Source organism: Lupinus angustifolius, chromosome LG11, assembly GCF_001865875.1.
Source record: "Lupinus angustifolius cultivar Tanjil chromosome LG11, LupAngTanjil_v1.0, whole genome shotgun sequence".
Taxonomy (NCBI): domain Eukaryota; kingdom Viridiplantae; phylum Streptophyta; class Magnoliopsida; order Fabales; family Fabaceae; genus Lupinus; species Lupinus angustifolius.
In genome coordinates, this window is record NC_032019.1 from 27,782,782 (window position 1) to 27,805,648 (window position 22,867).

The 22,867-nt window shown below is 33.2% G+C and overlaps 2 protein-coding genes across 2 annotated transcripts; both read left to right on the forward strand.

Moving 5' to 3' along the window:
• Positions 12,518 to 14,508, forward strand: LOC109360124 (LOB domain-containing protein 1-like). The gene is made up of 2 exons (XM_019604855.1): positions 12,518 to 12,954; positions 14,001 to 14,508. The coding sequence occupies exons 1-2, from the start codon at positions 12,613 to 12,615 to the stop codon at positions 14,322 to 14,324; spliced, it is 666 nt and encodes a 221-aa protein (XP_019460400.1). The 5' UTR covers positions 12,518 to 12,612; the 3' UTR covers positions 14,325 to 14,508.
• On the forward strand, positions 18,080 to 18,805 carry LOC109359888. The gene has a single exon (XM_019604579.1). It carries the CDS (start codon positions 18,080 to 18,082, stop codon positions 18,803 to 18,805), a length of 726 nt encoding a protein of 241 aa, XP_019460124.1.

Genomic DNA, 22,867 nt, shown 5'->3' on the forward strand with positions numbered 1-22,867 from the left:
AATATAAATTCTTTTATACTTGACATGGTCTGATAAGGTCTAAATGCAACATTATGGGATCTAATGCAACTATATTGTTGTCTGATACACTAACATCATTGTGATTCAGTGCAATACCATCATTATGAAATGATATGATTTGTGAATGTCACCATAACCGCAATATTGCAGTTGCATCATATGATATAATCCGCAATTTAAAACGATGTTGTTTCTACAACACATTGGATTCTATATCACCCTCAATTTAGTCGTAGTCTATTACAATAATACCACCCTACTATAGAAGTTTAGGATGATAAAAATGGTCAAATTTAAATATGATTGAGTCATACTAATTTATTAAGATGAGTTCTCTCCAGTACTGGATGATGATTGAGACACATGGCAAAAAAAATATTTAATGACCATGATTTTAAGTTATTTTTTAATAAAAAAATAAAATTAAAAAAATTGTCTTTCTCCTCATGTTCTTGGAGAGGAGCTCAAATCGATTTATTATATAGGCAAACGTTATTATAATGATAAAGTAATAACGACTCAAATAATAAATAACAAGATAAATACAAACTATAGATAAATTCAACTAAAATGAAACTAACGAAGTCTTAGATCTATCAATTCAAATATCATCTAACATTCCCCATCAAGCTAAAGATTAATAGAATTTAACTTGTTACAAATAATTCCTTTAGAAAAGAAAATAACCAAATAATTATGAGCACCATAAAAATCATTTAAAGGTGTTGTGAACTGCAAAATTTGCTGATATAGTCAGCACTGAAATGACCGTGGATATGAAAAGAAGTCACTACTAATATAATTCACCATTGGCAGAAAAAGAACCACCAGAATGGTCGTTAGTGGGAAAAGAAATCACTAGTATAATTATCATCTGAATGATCGTCATGAGAAAAGAAGTCCTTACTCACTTAACTCACAATGGGAGAAAAATTAGAATTGGAATGAACATAGATATGAACAAAATATAATGCAATAATCACCACTGGAATGATGGCGATAGAAAAATACGTTATTAATAACATAATTCATCAAGGAGAAAAAATATACTACCACAATTATTATCGGTGTGAACATTACCATATATAAATAAAGGAAGTTAGTAAATTTTGGTATTGATGCATGTTGATGTCTATTAATTTGGATAATATATGCATGTAATGTGGAACTATAGGGTTGAGTACCAAAATGAATGAAATAATAACGAGAAGGTGACACGAATTTCGAAGATCCGAATTTTTGTTACCTCGGTATCATGATATTGATTGAATAGTTTACAAAGGATGAAACCACTATGATATTATGTAGAAGTTTAAGATTGTAAAGATTGGTCAAACTCAAGTATAAGTAAGTCCAAGTAATTTATCATATAGACAAAAGATATTACAAATCATAAGATAATAATGACCCAAATAATAACTAATAAGATAAATATAAATCATACATAATTAAAAATAAAATGGAATTAACTAAATCAGATATAAGATAATGTTTTATCAATCCAAATCTCATCTAACACGCCCCTTAAGCTAAAATTTAGTAAGTTTTAACTTGTTACAAATAATTCCTTTAGAAAAGAAAATAACCAAATAATTATATGGGCTCCATAAATAATTCTTGTAAGGTGTTTTGAAATGCAAAACCTCTAGATATAATCAGTATCGAGATGACCTTCAATGTGAAAAGAATTCAATGCTAATATTTTTCATCGTTGAGACAAAAGATACCACCAAAATGATTGTTGGTGGAAAAACCCACTAGTATAATTATCATCTAATGATCATCAAAGAGAAAATAAGTCATTATAAGCTTAAGTCGTAATGGGAGAAAAGACACCATCGGATGAACATCGGTAGGAACATAACACAATATTATAATCATCATCAGAATGAGTGTCGATGAAAAAATAAGTTACTACTAATATAATTTGTCAATAAGCAAAAATGCACTACCAACATTATTAATGTTGTGAAGATTACCATATATAAGTAAAGGAAGATAGTGAATTGGTTTATTGAACTATGTTGATGTTTGTTTATTTGGATAATTACTTATGTAATATGGAATTGTAAGGTTGAGGAAAAAAAGAATAATAACGAAAAGGTGTAACATCCTCATAATATGATAAATTGAATTAGTCTTATTTAATATTTTGATATGTACTTATATGAAATGATTGTTGAATGACTACTATTTAGATGTCTTTTGTTAGGTAATTAAATTAAAAATGTTGTTCTTAATATTAAAACAAAATATGCAATAGTAGAATGATTAATTAAGTAGATAGTATATTATTTTAAATATATTAGAAATAGAATAATATGGCAATAATAAATAATGAAAGGATATTATAATAGATATAGTATTTATTTAATAGTAAACAGAAGATTAAATTAGTTTATATATAAGATTTATCCATCAATCCATTAAGAGGGTCTTCTAACTACTTAATCAATTCAAATGAATAAAATTTTACCGATACATGATTAAAACTCGTTTAAATGAACGAGTCTCACTTCTTAAGTGTTTTGTAGGCTTAATCAGGAGGAATGCTTGAAAAAGGAGAAGTTTAGGACAAAAACAATAATTTAACTATGACATGTTGGAATAAAATTTCGATAACTCATTTGTTCACCGTTAGATCGAGCTAAAAATTTTGATACATTGTTCCTGACTGATGAGACTTCAATGTGAATGGACGGATCATCAAAATGAGTAAAATTTGATGCCCTTATTGTAGGTTCCTATGCTCAATGCAAATATTAGCAAATTTTAATGTTTTATTAATGCTTCATCTACGCTCAGCGCAATGGGTGGTGCGCTGAGCACATGGAGGTGCGCCCAACGCTAGTTGGTGCGCTGAAACATCGCTCTGGAGGTGTGCCCAGCGCATAGACAGTATGTTGAGCACCGGAAACAGCATCTGAACACTATTTAAGGACTTCCAACTCAACCAAAATGATATAGACTTTGTAATATTGAATTGTAATACTTATTTTTAGTGTTTTTAGAGAGTTTATCTCACTTAGATTGTGGGAACTAAGTGTAAGCACTATAAGAGTTAATCTATGCTCATTTGTGAGTGGTTTTACCATCTCATGAGTTGTGTATTGACCCTATCTTGCTTCCATTGTGTGAACATGAGTAGTTAAGTATGTTAGGAAAATTTAGTTTAATTCTAGTTACTATTTCTATAAGTTAGTTTTTGTTAGTTATGTATATGCTTACTATAAATAGCCTATACATTAGTGAGTTGAATAATCAATAAGAATCTTTGATGTATATTCAACAATTTCTCTCTCACTTTCAATTCCTTTAATCTTTGCAACTTATCTTCTTCTTCTTCGAGTGTGTGAGTGTTAGCAAGGGAAAGGAATCAAGCTTTTCCTCCAACAAACTGGTATCAAGAGCTCAAGTGAGATCAAAGGGCCTTTCTTCTTCTTCTTTCACCATCTCTCTTCTTCTTTTCTTACTCACTCATGGAACATTCTAGCACAAGCTTCCCAACTAGCTTACCCGTTCTTGATGGTAATAATTGGAATAGGTGGAGCCTTCAAATGAGGGCAATCATGGCCTTTCTAGGAGATTTCAGAAATTGTTGAGAATGGATACCCACAACTCGATGCAGATTTCATAGAACCATAGAGGTTGACATATAAAGAGAATAAGAAGAAGGATTGTAAAGCCATGTGTCTACTTCATCAGTGTGTGGATGAAGCACACTTTGAGAAGATTGCAGCAGCACAATCTTCACAAGAGGCATGACAGATCTTGGAGAAGTGCAATAAAGGAGCAGAACAATTGAAGAAAGTTAGACTCCAAACCATGAGACGGCAATACGAGTTAATACAAATGGATTTGAATGAAAAGGTTGCTCAATTCTTCAATAGAGTCATTTTCCATACAAATCAGATGAAAGCATATGGTGTGGCAATTGCTGATCAGACAATTATTGAGAAGATTCTAAGAACTCTGACCCCAAACTTTGATCACATAGTTGTGGCTATTGAAGAATCAAAGAAACTTGAAGAATTGAAACAGGAGGATCTTCAAGGTTCCCTCGAGGCTCATAAGCAAAGACTCATAGAGAGATCCATAGAAAAGACTAATCAAGCCTTGCAAGCTCAGACTTACAAGAAAGGAAGGCACTATAGCAAGAGTGGAGATAGAAACTAAGGAAGGAGGCGAGATTACAATGGCAAGAGCACAGATATTGGATATCAAGATCAAGAAAGAAATGACCAAGATCAAACCATAAGCTTCACAAAAAGAGGAGGCAGTAGTGCTTGGAGAGGTGGAAAGAAGAAATTAGATAGAAAAAGGATCAACTGCTTCAACTGCAACAAAATTGGACACTTCTCTTCTGAATGTCAAGCTCAACCAAGACAGCTTGATTCTTATAGCAGACAACACCATGATGAGGTACATATGGTGAAGGAAGAGAATGGTTATGTGGATGATGAAGCACTAATTCTGTTGATGATGACAACTAGCCAGTGGAATAGCAATGAAGAAGTATGGTATGTGGATTTAGGTTGCTCTAATCATACGACAGGCCGTAGAGATTGGCTTGTGAATTATGACTCTAGCAAAAAAAGCAAGGTGAGGTTTGTTGACAACAGAACAATTCAGGCTGAAGGAGTTAGAGATGTTGTGATCAAGAGAAAGGATGGCAAGAATGCAATGATCTCTGATGTACTTTTTCTGCCTAACATGAGTCACAACCTGATCAGTCTTGGGCAATTATTAGAAAAGGGCTTCTTATTAAATATGGAGAATGGCCAGCTTGAAGTTTTTGATTCATCAAGGAGGAAAATCATGAGAGCCCCTCTCACACAGAACATGACATTTCAGGTAAGCCTCAATACTGTTGAATCTCAATGCCTTAACATGGAAATCCTGACTGATGATATATGGTTATGGCACATGAGACTTGGTCACCTCAACTTCAAAGAACTTAGTATCATGAAGACCAAAGAAATGGTTCATGGTCTGCCTCAAAATCAAGTACCTAAGAAGGTTTGTTTGATCAGCAAACAACCTAGATCCTCTTTCAGCAAATTCAATACATCAAGAGCCAGTAACCTGCTACACATTGTATACTCTGATGTATGTGACCCATTTGAGGTGCCTTCACTTGGTGGAAATAAATACTTTGTCACATTTATGGATGATTTTAGTAGGAAGATCTGGCTCTATTTGATTAAAGTCAAAAGTGATGTATTCACCATCTTCAAATCATTTAAGTGCATGGTGGAAAAACAGGCAGAAAAGTCAATCAAGACCTTGAGGACTAATGGAGGAGGTGAGTTTACCTCTAAAGAGTTTGAATTTTTTTGCATTGAGAATGGAATAACACATGAAGTCACTGCATCCTACACTCCTCAACACAATGGAATTGTTGAGAGGAGGAACAGAAGCATATTAAATATGGTTAGGAGCATGCTAAAGACAAGAGACTTGCCACATGGTTTCTAGGGTGAGGCTGCAACAACAACAGCTCATGTGTTGAATCATAGTCCAACCAAGAAATTGGAATCCAAGGTGCCTGAAGAGGTCTGGTTAGGGAGAAAACCTTCAATCAAACACTTTAGGATTTTTGGGTCAGTATGCTATAAGCATATCCCTGACCAAAGGAGAAGAAAATTGGATGATAAGAGTAAGCTTATGATCTTTGTTGGATATCACTCCATTGGATCCTACAAGCTACTTAATCCTAAGACTCATTGGGTGGTCTTCAGTAGAGATGTACAATTTGATGAGTCAAGCACTTGGAAAGAAAATCAGACAAGCACAAAGCAAGTCCAGATCCCATTGGAATGGAATCCAAGTGAACTCACCACTGAGTCCATAGACTCAAGAGAAGTTGAGCCTTAATTAGAGGCTGCAACCAACACACTTGAGTCAAGCAGGCCTGCTAGAATGAGAAATCTACCTGCTACGCTAAGAGACTGCCAAATATCACCAGATAATGAAATAACATATGAAGGAGAATTTGTTTAGTATATTGCATTATTTGCATATACTGAGCCAACCATAGATGATGAAGCTATAAACAGTGATGTATGAAAAGATGTTATGCATGAGGAATTGAGGTCCATCACTAAGAACAAGACCTGGGAATTAGTACAACTACCAGATGGCCAAAAACCTGTTGCTGTGAAATGGGTATTCAAGACAAAATTGAAACCAGATGGATCAATTGCCAAGCACAAAGCAAGGCTTGGGGAAAAAGGATCCATGCAGAAGGAAGGAGTAGACTTCTCTGAGGTATTTGCTCTTGTGTGAAGATTAGAGATAGTTAGATTGGTTGTGGCTCTGGCAACCAAAAATAACTGGGAACTATGGCAACTTGATGTGAAATCTGTTTTCCTCAATGGATCCCTTGAAGAAAAAGTCTATGTAAAGCAGCTCCCAAGATTTGTGATTACAAGCAGTGAGGATAAAGTTTATAGACTAAGGAAGGCTTTATATGGGCTAAGGCAAGCCCCAAGAGCATGGAATAGAAGAATTGATGCATTCATCTCAAGTTGAGGATTCAGAAAGTGTGATATTGAACATGGTGTGTATGTGAAGTCTACAAATTTTAGCAACATTCTAATCATTTGTCTATATGTTGATGACATTCTAATCACTGGTAGTAAATCAGATGGAGTTGAGATGGTGAAGCAGAGCTTAAAATCAGAATTCTAAATGCCTGACTTGGGAAGGTTGTCTTACTTCCTTAGAATAGAATTTAAACAAGTTGATGGAGGGGTGTTTATGCAGCAAAAGAAATACACACAATATGTGCTAAATAAATTCAATATGGTCAATTGCAACTCTGTTGAGACACCATCAGAACCTAATCTAAGGTTGGATAAAGATGATCATGAGCCTGTTGTGGATGACACACTATTCAGACAGATTGTTGGGTGCTTGAGATTCATCTGTCACACAAGACCAGAAATCTCATTCAGTGTAGGATTGGTGAGTAAATTTATGAGCAGCCCAAAGAAAACACACATCGTGATAGCAAAGAGGATCCCAAGGTATCTAAGTGGCACTCTGGATTTTGGAGTACTGTTTTCAACCAGACCAGTAAAATGCAAACTACAACTAAATGCCTACTTTGACTTAGATTGGGGAGGAGACTTGATTGAGAGAAAGAGCACCATGGGCTATGTGTTCTTGTTGTGTGGATCTCCAATCACTTGGTGCTCAAATAAATAGGAAATTGTGGCCTTATCTACTTGAGAAGTTGAGTATGTTTCAGCTTGTCATGCTACCTGTCAAGCTTTATGGATGAGCTCATTACTTGAAGAAATGGAGATTGGATTTGAAGTCAATGTGGAGCTTTCAGTTGACAACAAGTTAGCTATCAACCTTGCAAAGAACCCAGTAGCACATGGTAGAAGCAAACATATTGGTAGAAAGTACCATTTTCTTATAGATCAAGTTGGGAAAGGCAAAATCTGCTTGAAGTATTGCAAGACATATTTCCAATTTGCTGACATAATGACTAAGTCTGAGAGTTGACAGGTTTAGAGATTTGAGGAAGTTATTGAGTGTTGTATGTTTGTAATAAAGCTTTAGAATTAAGGGGGAGTGTTAGGAAAAGTTAGTTTATTTCTAGTTACTATTTCTAGAAGTTAGTTTTTCTTAGTTATGTATATGTTTACTATAAATAGCATGTACATTAGTGAGTTGAATAATCAATAAGAATATTTGATGTATATTTAGCAATTTCTCTCTCACTTTCAATTCCTTTAATCTCTGCAACTTATCTTCTTCTTCGAGTGTGTGAGTGTTAGCAAGGGAAGATAATCAAGCTTATCCTCCAACAAAGTACTCCTTTGTTGGAAATAAGATGTAAAGGTTAGGAAGTAGGAATAATGAGGATTTTTATGTTCATGGAGAAATTGACACATCTCTATGAACTCAAATTCCGAATTTCATTTTCATCGAAGTTATATATGAAAATATGTAATTAGATTGCTTCTTAGTTGGGATTGGTTTGTATTCAGTGATGAACTTTGGATTGAATTTATGAATGAAATGACATGATTTTTATGAATTATTTTTGTTATACTTTTAATTCTTACCATGTGTTTGATGAAATACATAGTCTGATTTTGTGAATAGAACCTTGAGGAGAAATTTCAGTTTGATAGTCTAAAGCAAATAATTCATCTCTTTTGCATAAAACTAGACATAGTTGTATGTTTAATTGTCACAATGAATATTTTTGCTCATATGTTACTAGACATAGATTCACATTTGATGGTTCATGAATTATAATTTTATCAAGTTAGTTACTAGACATAGATCTAATTTTGCTAAAGTATTAGTATAGATTAAGACATTGGCGGCTAACACAATTGAGGGTGTGCATTATTCTTAGCTCATTCATAGTTACTAGACATAGAGGTATGATGTGTGTCATAATCATTAATCTTGTATTTAAGGTTTAAGCTTTATTTCATGAGTTGCTAAGTAGACTAAAGCATTAGTTCTTAGTGTATTTGAGGTCAAATGTGGTGTGAAATTACATTTGTTCAATTGCTTGATTGTTTGTCGATTTAATGATAAAATAATGAGTTAATCTCACATCTAAATTTTAACATTTTTATTATTCAAAGTTTTTCAACCAAACCAACAGCACAATGAAGACCAACTTGAAGTAGTAATTTGATTTTAAAAGGTTGAATTAGCAAGTCCGTGTGGATACGACAACTTCTTACTCTATAATTGTTTGTGACAAGTGAAGTTGCATTTTTACACCTATTTACCGGTTTAGCACTTAACCAATTTGTCATAAATTTAATTTTTATCATGTGCATGGAAAAATAATTTGAGAAAAGTTATATCTAGTTTAATAATCTTTTTACCTAAAAAGTTATTAAACACCAGTTAGTGATAACAAAATGGTCGTCCAATCGTTTAGCATGCACCTACAAAATACCCACAAATGAAAAGCGCACCCCAGCATGTCCCCTTATTATTTGGGCAAATTCAAATGGCTTGCTCGTTTTAAAACAAGCTGACAAGTTTGCCTATCCACAATTATTGATAAATAATTAAAAAAATAAAAAAAATTATAAAATAAAATAAAAAGAAATTAAATACAAAAGTTGTAAGAACAAAAATAAATATTTTTTGATATCTTATATGAATTTAAACAAATCATATTATATCACAATTTTTTTGAGATATTAAATCAGATTACCTCATAATTTATTTCAAGTTTTCTTTTTTTATTACATTAGGCCCATTGGCAAATCGAATTCCCCAATACAAATGCATGTAAACTAAATTTATATCTCTTACTGCAAAAAATTATATGCTATGTGGGTATACCAACATTGTCCATTTTGCTATTAAAACAATGGGTCACCTATACAGACAAGATTGTCCTAAATCGTGTTCTAAATTATATTTTAGACTAATAATATTAAAGAAAACTTAAAAAAAATAATAAACATTTAATTTTTTTTATTTGACATGACATATTTTCATTGGTCCAGATATGGTTTGAGATATCATGTCTTATCCCACGGTTGGAAAAAACGAACTCTTGTCAAAGCAAGTTTCAAAGGTTCAATTGTGACAGTTACTATCAAAGGCACTCCTAACCATACAGAGCACTTACCTGTTCCCTGCACCAAATATCCAGAAAATTGGCTTACCTCAGAATACCAACGTGCATAAATTTGTGAGCAATAGTGAGCTACTACATCTATAACTCAATAGTACATGCAAAGTTGGGAACATATTCTATGCATATGATGTTGGATTCTATATGAATTGAACCAAAAGAACTATTACTGCATCATCTCTTTGAACTGATAAAGTCCCACACTGTTGTGCTATGTGATGAGTTAACCTTTCAAGTTGAACTGAATATGAAGGATGATTTAAAAGCACTTCATTAATATCCGATAACTGATTCAAGGGTTTAGGGGAGATGAATTAGGAAAAAACCAACACCAAAAGCAATCAAATGTATTTTTTATACCCCAGTGGCATTGACTAAATTTCTTATTTAGTTCGGATTGAATTATTAAGTAAATGATTTTTTTCGGTATTTGGTGATAAAATATTTAGTGTTTATTTATCCATAAAATTACATATGAATTTAGTGAAGAATTTTTAATAAAACAAATATCAATCAATCAAGACTTCATCGTGCTAAATAAGGTCAGTTATACGTATCTAACTACTTGTGCATTTGCATAATTAAATCACTTATATAATTAAATTCGATTTTGTATCAACTACTTGTGCATCTACATGCAATTAAGTGTATAATTGTATACAAGTTACTTTGCCCTCATCGTTTCTTTTAAATGGACAGTGATACTCATTTTTTTACAAAGGTTATTTCTTTTCTTTGGAATGGAAATGGTTGGTTTGAATCTAAATTTCTATGATGTTTCCAAGCAAAAGTTGGTATTGGACGGTCTTAAGTGGGTATTAGATGGTCTTGAGTGAATACTTGACAAAATATTATGACACTTAATTCAATATAAGTGTAAATTATAGAAAGAAATTGTAGAGTGAAAGTATAACAGATTAAGTAGTCTTCCTTGTGGAGAATTCCCTCTATTTATAGAGAGGTAGAGTATGAATATCTCAAAGTTGGTGTTTTAATCATGACCGGTCATTTTATCACATATTTGTCCAGACAATGAATGCTTTAATCATGGTGGGTTGCCCTATTACACCTAATATTGGAGAATAAAGTCACTATGGAAACAAGACAACAACAATAACAGTTAATCGATTAACTATATAGTTAATCGATTAATTGGGTAAGTGTTAATCGATTAACACAATAGTTAATCGATTAACTGGTTAAAAAATTAAGTAAAACATTGGTTGAACAAATATTGTAATGACATATTTTACACGTTTTACAAATTTAACACATATTGAACTTTTTTACAACATGTGTTTATTAGCTTGTTAGTTAGGTTAGTTGCATTGCTTGTATTACAAGGCATTGTATATAAACAACTTTCTTATATCATTTTAATTCAATGAGAAAATTTCACAATATTTATTTTATGCTTCCGCATTATTTTCGCAATACCTAAGTCCATACTAACACTGGGTATTTTAATCACGGCATATTGTCTTACTTTACCTTTGCTCGGACTATCGTTGTTGCGAATCAGGCTTACCTTTGTCGTGTGGAAAAGGATAATTTGTACTGCTTATGCGACATGGCCAGTCTTGTGACAGGATCTCTCGTGTGGAGAAGGATAACCTACACTAATCAGGTTGCACGGTCAATCCTGTAATAGAGTTTTACAACTTTGCATATGCTGATTTGACCATATCTTATTACTATCGTCATTTTCCCATAGCTAGGTCATTCATTCCGAGTTGGAACTTATTTGTCCAATAATGAACTTGGTACCTAGTGATTAGAAGATGTTGAACTATCCTTACACTGGAATGAAGTATTATTCAACTCCAGGACCCTTTTAATTTCTATGTAGAAATTTGAGTCTACATAATAACAAGGGTTATAAGGAAATGGAATATATGACCTGATCAAAAAGCAAACTAAATTTTCAACTTCATTATCACATCGATTTTCACTGACTAAATCACTTTTACCTGTCTATTTATTACTATCCTCCTTATCATTACTTTGCAATGATTATCACCATTTTACAATAATTGCCTTTGTTGTTAATATTATTCTCTACTTTGCTTCAACTACCATTTCATCTCAAGTCATTAAAATAGTAAGAAACATACAACTCTTTTTTAAAAGTAAAAACGACTTTCATGGGTTTTACTTTTACCCAAAATAAGCCGTACATTTGATACATCTCCTACTCAAAGTTTACACATTAAACTAGCACGCATAACATCTTTTTTAAATGAAAAAGGAAAATAACATAACAAACAAATTATGAAGCACCAACAAAGTATTAGTTTAGTAGGATAAGATTTTACTGGATCCCTATATATCATACTAGCTCAAAGATAAAATATTCAATTCATGTGAGTGAATTTGTTGGGAGGACAACCACACGCTTTAAAAATGATCAGTTACTTATACATAAGATAAAATATATCATTAATTATAAAAAACAATCCTTAATATAATGTTATACAAATGTTTTGATGTAGAATGTTAGAATAATTAAAATAACAAAACCTATTAACTTTTCAATCATGTTTTAATCTTTTAACCTGTAAGTGAAAATACTATTTTTAATCATAGTTAGCATGTAACGACCTTACCAAACATTTATTCTCAATATTTTATGGGCAACTTTTTTTGTAACACAAAGTATTACTTTGTTTTTTATTATAAAGAGATAAACGATTCAAAAAAATGTCCAGATTTATCATATATATAACATTATTCTAACATCTTTTATATGTATTATAAAGTCATAAATCATTTACTGAGTCCTGACACAACCCCCAAAATCACCTTTCCCTTTAGCCTATATATATGTTAACATACATCCCCTGTTTTTTGTGCTCTATCAAACATCAACAACATTTTTTACATAATACATCATATTGTATCTTCTGTTTTCTGATTTCTCTGTCTCTCGCACTCTATAATAGTCTCTAAACACCATGCAACACAAATTAAAAACCACATATCCACAAACACCAACATCAAATCCAATTCCTACTATGTTCTCCAATTCTCATCCCCTTTCCAACTCTTCACCCCTTTGTTCCCAATCTCCTCAACCTTTCTCTTCGCGGTCGCAATCTCCTCCCTCGGCTACTCCTCCACCACAATCTCCTCCTCCTCCACCAGTGGTGGTAAGCCCATGTGCAGCCTGCAAGATCCTTCGCCGCCGCTGCGTTGAGAGATGTGTCTTGGCTCCTTATTTCCCTCCCAACGATCCAATCAAGTTCACTATTGCTCATAGAGTATTTGGAGCTAGCAATATCATCAAGTTCTTGCAGGTAAATTCATCTTAAAAATGATTCATCAAACCCTTCACTGCTTTATATTTTTAAATATCATGAGGGGAAGACATTCTTGAAAGAAAAATAAAATAAAAAGTAGCTGAATTCTCATATCAATTAAGAGAAACAAAATCATTGGTTTTGGTAAAAAAGTAGAAGGAAAAGCTAGAAAGGAACACACCTACTTGATGGACATGATGGGTTGTTCTCTAACTTCCAAACACATCAAATAATATACATATACACACTTTTATCTTGAAGCAATGATATTTGCAATTTGCATATAGAATAATAATTGATCCTCACACACCAATTTGGACTTCATCACCGTGATTATTCAGGTTGTGAAAAAATTACATTACATCTTTCAGATATAGATAATTAAATAAGAAAAAATGTCTATAAAATTTTCTACAACTTAAAATGAACAATATCTACTTTGGTGTAAGAGAGAAACGCAAGAAAGAGAAAAGTGTTTGCTCTTTATTCTTTTCCAAAAATAGAAATTGTCCACTTTAAATTGTACATATAGCAAGATTGTATATCTCAAATTCTCAATACACACTTTTTCAACTCTGTTTTTCAAACAAATAAAGTGTAAAAATGGGATAGGATATGTTGTTCCAAAACATGTTCCCAAGAATGTCATCAACCAATAAAAATATGTCCTGTTATTAAAAAAACTAATCATTCATTTTTTTTTACTTCATTATGATTGGTTGGGGACAGACTTTGGGACATAGTTTAAGACACCAGATCCTTGTTTGTAAAAATGATGTTTAGGTTTTAGAATGCAATTATCAATTTCAATCTTTTTCATTTTTCTTTTTTGTGCTGCCCTAAGTTTGAATTTTATTTGGGATCTAAGGTCAAAATTAGGTGCCAACATTTGTAAATTGTAATCAACCCACTAGGTAACATGTTTATCAAATCTTCCACTAGGTAACATTATTCAGGCCAGGGATAGATGACCTGAGTAGCACAAATTTTCTTCATTTCACTTATTTCAACTTAAACAATAATTAATTGGCATTGCTTTTCAGGAACTACCAGAGTCTCAGAGAGAAGATGCTGTGAGCAGCATGGTCTATGAAGCAAATGCTAGGATTAGAGACCCAATATATGGTTGTGCAGGTGCAATATCCCAACTTCAAAATCAAATTAATGAGTTACAAGCACAATTAGCCAAAGCACAAGCTGAGATAATCAACATGCACTTCCAACATAGTAATTTAGTTGCACTAATCTGCATGGAAATGAGTGAGTCTCAAGAAAAGCAATTGTTTCAGTCTCAACAACACATTGATATGAGTTGCTTCTTAGATGACAATAGTTTGGGCTGTTCTTGGGAACCTCTTTGGACATGAAAATAATTAAATATGTGTTTCTTATATTTTATCATGTTTCATAGTAACTGCTAAGCTTTTAAATTTGAACCTTTAAGTGGGGGAAGGACATAATGAATATTATAGTGAGAAATTTTTCAATAAAGGGATTAGTTATATGGTAGATATGACTCATGATGATTGCTACTTCATTAGTCATTTCATGGGCCAAACCTTTGACAAGGGTAACAAAAGGATGTTGAAAAGAAAAGAAACATAATTGATTATCAGCTAGGATTAATACATGTTGTCCATACCTAAGTTCCTTTTGTGCTTTGAGTCGAATGAAGAGCAATCAAAGACTGAAAAATAATATAATACACTTGTGAGATGATCATGAAATTTTTCCTTTCCATTTTTTTCTCTAAAGCCTAACTCGCAAATGATTCATTTGTCGAACTATCTAGCAACAGAAGAAAGAAGCAAAGGAAGGGAAACCATACTATGGGAAGCATGGTAGGTAAGTTATGAAGGGTGCTAGGAGTGTTTGTTAATTTGGGTGATTAGTCAATTTAACTTGTATAAGAAGTCATATGGTTGTTAGTGATAGTTAGCTTAGTTAGTTAATTGATAGTTAGTTATGAAGCTTCTCTATATATGTATTGATCTATATTCTTCATGAATGCAATGAAGTGTTTTTCAGTTTACAAAGATTTCTCTTCAATCCTTTTCTCTCTCTTCTAGTTCTCTTCTTCCATTAAATTCTCCATATCCTTAACCATTTTCTTCAGCAATTCAACACCCTTAGGATGAAAACATTCGCATAGTTAACTATATATATAAATATAAATAAGATTCTTGTAGCAAAGGATTTAAATTTGAATGACTAACATTGGTTTGAGTTAACATTTTTAGAATAACATTAATGATTCTTCATTGTCTATTTCTTTCATAAAAAATTATGTATTTTTATTTGTTATATTATAACCAATAGAATTACCTAAACCCACACAATCAACAATGGTTGATTCGGTTCAATTCTTAAGATGAAAATGAAATTTGCCCATCTCAATTAATAATATTTAATTCACTTCTAATTTTCCATGAAAACCTATCTAAACTAAGCCAAATACAAATAAAAGTGGAAGACCATTTAGGATTAATAATCCTATCAAATCATGATTATTAATATATTAATAATTTAAAATTAAATTATTTTATTACAAATTAATATGAAGATACTAACAATGCGTTAGTCTAGTAGTATAAGGTCCGTTAGATTCTCAGAAAGACTAAAACGTCAAAGATTCGATTCATGTTAGTGATACTTGTTGGGAGTGACAGTCACACATCCTGAAAGAAATTAATTCCTTACTCATAGAGTGGAAGGATACGCTTAGTAGTACCTAGTGACAGATCTAAGACCTAGGAGTAGGGTGTGCAATATATCTTAAAAATTAAAATAATAAATATCATCATATATAAAAAGATGAAAATATTAATGTTAAAATCCCAAATTTTAATTATAGCTAATCAAATAAATTGCACACTTCATATTTAATTCATATGTAACTTCATATTTTGAAATCAATGAATGATCAATTCATTGTCAATGTTATTAAATAATTCTCACTCAATGATCAACTCATTATCACTGTCATTGAATCCATGCATCTCCCATTAAGCAATAAAATTACTTGTAGAAATGGTGAAACATACTTTGGCAAGGAGATAGAATATAACGGAATTAAAGCAAATAATAAAATTACAAATTACAAAAAGTCAAATATTGAATAGAAACAATGAAGCAAACAAATAATAAATGCAATGAATAGCGTTTGAAGACAATGAATTGGAAACAATGTTAAATATATAATGAGAATAAAGCATCTCCTGAGATAAATTATCTCCTTACCGCCACTAAAATTATGACATGTGTTTTATTTACTCGTTTTTTATAAAAGTATTTCTAAAACTAAACAAAACAGTACACATGTCTTACTTCTAGTGATTGAAGAAGATAAGTTTTCTACTGGTATGAGAATATACTTTATTCTCATGTACGATAGAAATAATGAAATGAAAATAATGAAACAACCAAAGAATAAAGACAAACAATATTTGAAAACAATGTGTAAAAACAATAAAATTGAAATAGTGTTAAACATATATAATGGAAAAATGAAATAAAGAATAAAAACACTAAAATGGAAACAATAAAAGGCTATATGAAAAACCAGGTACAAAGTGAAACAGTCTTTGAAAGAAAAATTGTCTTCGTATGAAATAGAAACTCTCATCTTTGTTCAAAGTAATAATTTATAAAGTATGGTGATCTTTCCTTTTCTGAGCAGATTTTTTTATCTTGGTAGTTTATTTTTTGTGTGGGTTTTTCATTGTGAAGTTAGAGGGTTGTAGGTGATATGATTTTTTTTTAAAGTCCATGCACACACCCTCAATAGTATATGGCACTAGTAGTACCAGAAAAAATCAATACCGAAGATGTGATTGGTGATCCAACATGTTATAATTTCATATACCCCATTGACATATCATAGAAAATAAAGGAAGAAAATAATAGTTAAGAGGCACAAACTTGTGTCTCATGTTTTGTTCCATTGATTATCATGTGCCCCATTAAGGGTACCCTCATCTCATCACATCTACCAACTATGATGCCTTACTTTTCCACTCATGTTGTATATTTATAATTGTATATAGTCATGGTCTGCCAACGATAGCATGTAACAATTAAATACTTTAAATTTCCATAAAGTGAGATTGTTTAAAAGGTAAATATGAGATTGTTCTATTTGTACGTAAAATAGCTTTTGGAAAAGGAAGCTGCATAAGAAGCTAAGCACTTGCATTTTAAAATGTCACTCATTTAATTTTGAAGAAGAAGCTTAGTACCATGAGAGCATATGAATACTTTTTTGGTATTAATAAGGGTATCTTTTCATCTTTTTCTGTAAGGAACTAATCCCTTTCGAGGTTTGTGATTATCCATCCCAACAAGTATTGCTCCCGAGAATCGAACATCCGACCTTGCAATCTAGTTGGGTCTTACATCACTAGACTAATATCTTGTTGGTTAGATTAGTACTTTGAAAACATTAATTTCACATTATATATCCAGGAAGAAAAAAAGTGAAAAGGACAAAATAACACAACTACTGTTCAATAATGGAATCTGTGTTACAATATATTTCTTTGTATCTTATATTGGTAGAGAATTACTGTTATATTTTGTTTTTTTTGCAATTGCCTGTTCAAATTAGTTATATTTGTTTGGCAGAGGCTACTGAAAACAAGTTCTACAAACTATTTTATTCATAAACAATATTTCTAACCACGTTTATACTAGTAAATTTAATGTTTAAATTTTTGCAGTTGACTAGTATTATCAATAATTGTTTTGCCCATATTTAACTAGAGAGGGAATGACTTTATATTTTCACGAGTTAGGTTTTGAATGTAGGAAAGAATTGTAATTTCAGCTAGTTATGTTTGGGCTTTGTAAATGGGCTGGTTATTAGAACTTACTATAAGTAGAAGGGGAATTATTAAATTTCTGTTGGTTGTTGATAAGACATTCCATTAATAGAAACTTTCCTATTCATCATCTTCTACCTCTAGCATTCTTTCTAAAACACGTTTTCTTCTTCTTTCTTCTTTAACTCTCATTCTTCTCATTCCAACAGTGGTATCAGAGCTCATAGATCACGAACCTGTGGGTGAACACACGAAGAAGAAAAGGACGAATCAACACAAAAGATTCAAATCGCAAAAGGAAGATGGCAACCTCAAATGGGTTTCCAATGAACCTTCCCGTGTTAGACGGGAAGAATTATGATCACTGGTCCATCCATATGAAAGCAATTTTTGGCTTTCAGGAGTGTCGTGAAGTTGTGCTAAATGGGGTTCAACAACTTGGTGAAAATCCAAGAGAAGCTCAGAAGTTGGAATTCAGGGAAGCTGTAAAGAAGGATTGCAAGGCAATCTTTCTAATACACCAATGTGTTGATCACTCTAACTTCGACAAGTTCTCAGCAGCAGAAACATCAAAGGAGGCTTGTGAGACCTTGGAAAAGTGTTATGGTGGTAGCACAAAGGTAAGGAAAGTCAAATTGCAGATGATGAGAAGACAGTTTGAGCTGCTACAGATGGAGGAGGATGAAAGAATATCAGATTACTTTGCAAGAATCAGAAGCCTCATTAATCTGATGAGAGGCTGTGGTGAGCATATGAATGATCTAAGCATAGTTGATAAGATCCTTAGGACACTCTCTACCAAGTTTGACATTGTGGTAATTGCAATAGAGGAATCTAAGGATCTTGAAACCATCAAGATAGATGAGTTGCAAGGTTCATTGGAAGCTCATGAGAAAAGACTCATGGAAAGGCAGAATGTTAGGCTCACACAACAAGCATTAAGTGCACAGTTCAAGAAGAAGTGCATGAGTTATCATGATGCAAAGAAGAAGGAATCTGATAAATTACAAGCTGAGAAGAGGGAATGAACAAAACCCTCATCCTCTAAGCAATCTGATATCAAAATCAGCAGGAAATGGAACAATCAGAACAGTTATTAGAACAATGCCAAGAAAAAGAAAGATAAGAGTAAAATTCAGTGCTTCAATTGCAAGAATTATGGGCACTATGCTTCTGAGTGTAAGTCTAAAAGAGTGCATAAAGTTGAGGAGGCAAGACTTGCTAAGGATGAGAATTCAGATGAAGAAGTGTTGCTGATGGCACAAAATGAAATCACAGAATTGATGTTGAGTGATGGTGTTGAAGCTCAGATGGTCACTACAAAGGATGATGCAGATAGCTGGTATCTGGACACAGGGTGTTCAAATCACATGACAGGCCATAGGGATTGGTTCATACAACTTGATGATTCAGTAAGAACAAGAGTCAAGTTTGCTGATGATAGTTTCATAACAGCAGAAGGAATGGGCAAAATAGTGATCAAAAGAAAGGATGGGATTGAAGCTTATATTTATAATGTGTTATATGTGCCTAAAATGAAGAATAATCTAATTAGTCTTGGGCAATTGCTTGAGAAAGGGTGCAATATATGCATGAAAGATAGAATGCTGAAGATCTACAATGAGGAAGGAAATCTAATCTTGAAAGCTCCATTGTCTCAAAACAGAACTTTCAAGATTGGAATTCAACTAGCTGATCACAAGTGCTTGAAGTCAATTGTAGATGAAACTTGGGTTTGGCATCAAAGATTTGGGCACTTAAGCTTCAGAAGTATGCATCAACTGAGTAGGGATAGTATGGTTCTTAGTATGCCTATCATCAAGAATGAAACTGAAACTTGCAGAGAATGTCTCATTGGTAAGCAAACAAGGAACAGTTTCAAGTCCTTCATACCAACCAAATCCACTAAACCCTTGGAACTGGTTTACACAGATGTATGTGGACCTATGGAGGTACAATCAATTGGAGGTAACAATTACTTTGTAATCTTCAAAGATGATTATACAAGGAAGATGTGGATTTATTTGATAAAGAGGAAAAATGAGGTCTTTGCTAAATTCAGAAGTTACAAGTTGGCTGCTGAAAATCAGAGTGGAATGAAATTTTTATGCTTAAGGAGTGATGGAGGGGGTGAATATGTCTCTCATGAATTCAATCAATTTTGTGAAAGAGAAGGCATAATTCATGAAGTAGTTGCTCCATACACACCTCAGCATAATGGAACAGTAGAGAGAGCAAATAGATCTATGCTAAACATGACAAGAAGTTTGCTAAAAAACAAGGATCTTCCAAAACAGTTTTGGGGAGAAGCTGTGGCAACTACAACCTACTTGCTCAATAGAAGTCCAACAAAGAGACTCAAAGGCATGACACCTGTGGAGATGTGGACAGGGATTAAGCCTAGTGTGGCACACCTCAGAATCTTTGGCTCAATATGTTACAAACATGTACCTGATGCATGAAGAAAGAAACTTGATGATAGGAGTGAAAGGTTGATCTTTCTTGGGTACCGCTCAACTGGAGCTTACAAGGTATTCAACCCTACTAATAATTCTTTGTCCTTCAGTAGAGATATCATATTTGATGAGACACAAGCATGGGATTGGAATGCAAAACCATAAGCCTCAAACAGATCTGGTCAGATGAACATTGAAAATGCTAGTCCAATACATGAACCAAATACATATGTGATAGACAATGCAGACACATTGGTTGAAAACTCAGATGCAAGACCTCAGAGAGAAAGACAATTGCCACCTAGATTGAGAGATTTTGAAGTGTTCTCAGATAACTCAATCACATTAGAAGGGGATTTGGTTCACATGGCTTTATTAGCAGAGATGGAACCCATTACTTTTGATGAGGCAGTAAAGCAAAGATGTTGGGTTGAAGCTATGCAAGAAGAGATAAAGTCTATTGAAAGAAACAATACTTGGGAACTAACAAATCTACCTAAAGGAAAGAAAGCAGTCTCAGTGAAGTGGGTGTACAAAGTCAAGTTGAAGCCTGATGGATCAATAGCCAAGCATAAGGCTAGATTGGTAGCAAAAGGTTTCCTGCAAAAACCTGGACTAGACTTTGGAGAAGTGTTTGCACCAGTGGCCAGAATTGAGACAGTGAGGTTGGTCATAGCTATTGCTAGTCTTGAAAATTGGAGCTTGAGTCAAATGGATGTGAAGTCAGCTTTCCTAAATGGTCCATTAGACAAGGAAGTTTTTGTGAGCCAACCTACTGGTTTTGAAGTCTCAGGGCAGGAACAAAAGATCTACAAACTGCACAAGGCACTCTATGGGTTAAAACAAGCTCCTATAGCATGGAACAAGAGAATAGACACATTCCTTGTTCAGTAAGGACTTATAAGGTGCACAAGTGAGCATGGAATTTATGTGAAGAGTACACCTGAAGCAGCATCAGTAATCATATGCCTCTATGTGGATGATTTACTAATAATAGGTTGCAAAATGGATGAGATTGAGAGCATCAAGAACAGCCTAAAAGCAGAATTCGAAATGACTGATCTTGACACACTATCATACTTCTTGGGCATGGAATTCATAAGGAATAGCAGAGGGATACTAATGCATCAAAAGAAGTATACCTCTGATGTACTCAAGAGGTTTAATATGTTTGATTCAAGTCCATCCACCATACCAGTAGAAGCAGGAACAAGTCTAAACAAAGAAGGTTTGGAAGATGAATCAGTTGATCCTAGGCTCTATAAACAGATGATTGGTTCACTAAGATACATTTGTAACTCAAGACCAGACATCACTTATGGAGTTGGCTTGGTTAGTAGATATATGGAGAAACCTAAACACTCTCATCTGATTGCAGTAAAGAGGGTGCTTAGATATCTCAAAGGAACCATGGATTTTGGAGTACACTTTCCTGCAAGTATTGAAGGCAGTTTGAAAACAATTCATGGCTACACTGATGCAGATTGGTGTGGAGACAAGGATGATAGGAAGAGCACCACATGCTACTTGTTTAAGCTTGGTGATGCTTCTATCAATTGGAGTTCTCAGAAGTAGAAGGTAGTTGATCTATCATCATGTGAAGCCGAATACATTGCTAACTTGCTTAGGGGGCTGCCAAGGTTTGTGGTTAAACTCTTTGCTGAAGGAGTTGGGGATTCATGCTAATGACTCCATGTTGCTTCTTATTGATAATCAGTCTGCAATAAATTTGGCAAGAAATCCGGTGTCTCATGGTCGCAGCAAACACATTGAAACAAAGTATCACTTCTTAAGAGATCATGTGGAGAAGGGCAACTTGAAGGTTGAATTCTGTACCTCACAGAATCAACAAGCAGATATCTTGACAAATCTCTAAGGAAGGAAATGTTTGAATCACAGAGGAGAAGGCTTGGAGTGATTAGCATAACCAACTTGAATTAAGGGAGGATGTAGGAAAGAATTGTAATTTCAGCTAGTTATGTTTGGGCTTTGTAAATGGGCTGGTTATTAGAACTTACTATAAGTAGAAGGGGTTATTAAATTTATGTTGATTGTTGATAACAGATTCCATTAATAGAAACTTTCCTATTCATCATCTTCTACCTCTAGCATTCTTTCTAAAACACGTTTTCTTCTTCTTTCTTCTTTAACTCTCATTCTTCTCATTCCAACATTGAAGAGAAATAAATAATATATTTGTCTAGGCTTTCTTCACTTCTCTTTTTGGAAGCCGAGCAGAACACATAAGTCCAAAGAAGTTTTTTATAGGCACTACTTATTATGGACGCAGTTTAAAAAGTTTGCATGTGTAAATCGTATTAGAAAATCATCTTTCTGTAAGATATACCAGCATGCATTCAAAGTTATTTAAGTGCCTAAAATTATGAAATCATTTTTATAAGATTTATATTTTAATTGTGATAAATAAAAGTTTTTCATATAACTTGTATTGAAGCAAACCTCCTGAGGGGTTAATGGTACTTTACTGCATGACATCAATTATATTGAAAATGTGCTTTCTACTCAACTATTTACAAATGAGAAAACATTTTTTGTTCCGTAGTAAATGCTACTATTTGGGAGCATAATTATTATTTCACAAATTATACTACTCCATATATCATGAGGTTTAAC

What these genes read in the sequence shown, in the direction of transcription:
- LOC109360124 (XM_019604855.1), top strand. Translation starts at nt 12,613, where the DNA reads ATGCAACACAAATTAAAAACCACATATCCACAAACACCAACATCAAAT. An exon ending in ATATCATCAAGTTCTTGCAG is followed by an intron (nt 12,955 to 14,000) that starts GTAAATTCATCT and finishes ATTGCTTTTCAG; the next exon opens with GAACTACCAGAGTCTCAGAG.
- LOC109359888 (XM_019604579.1), top strand. Translation starts at nt 18,080, where the DNA reads ATGGCAACCTCAAATGGGTTTCCAATGAACCTTCCCGTGTTAGACGGG.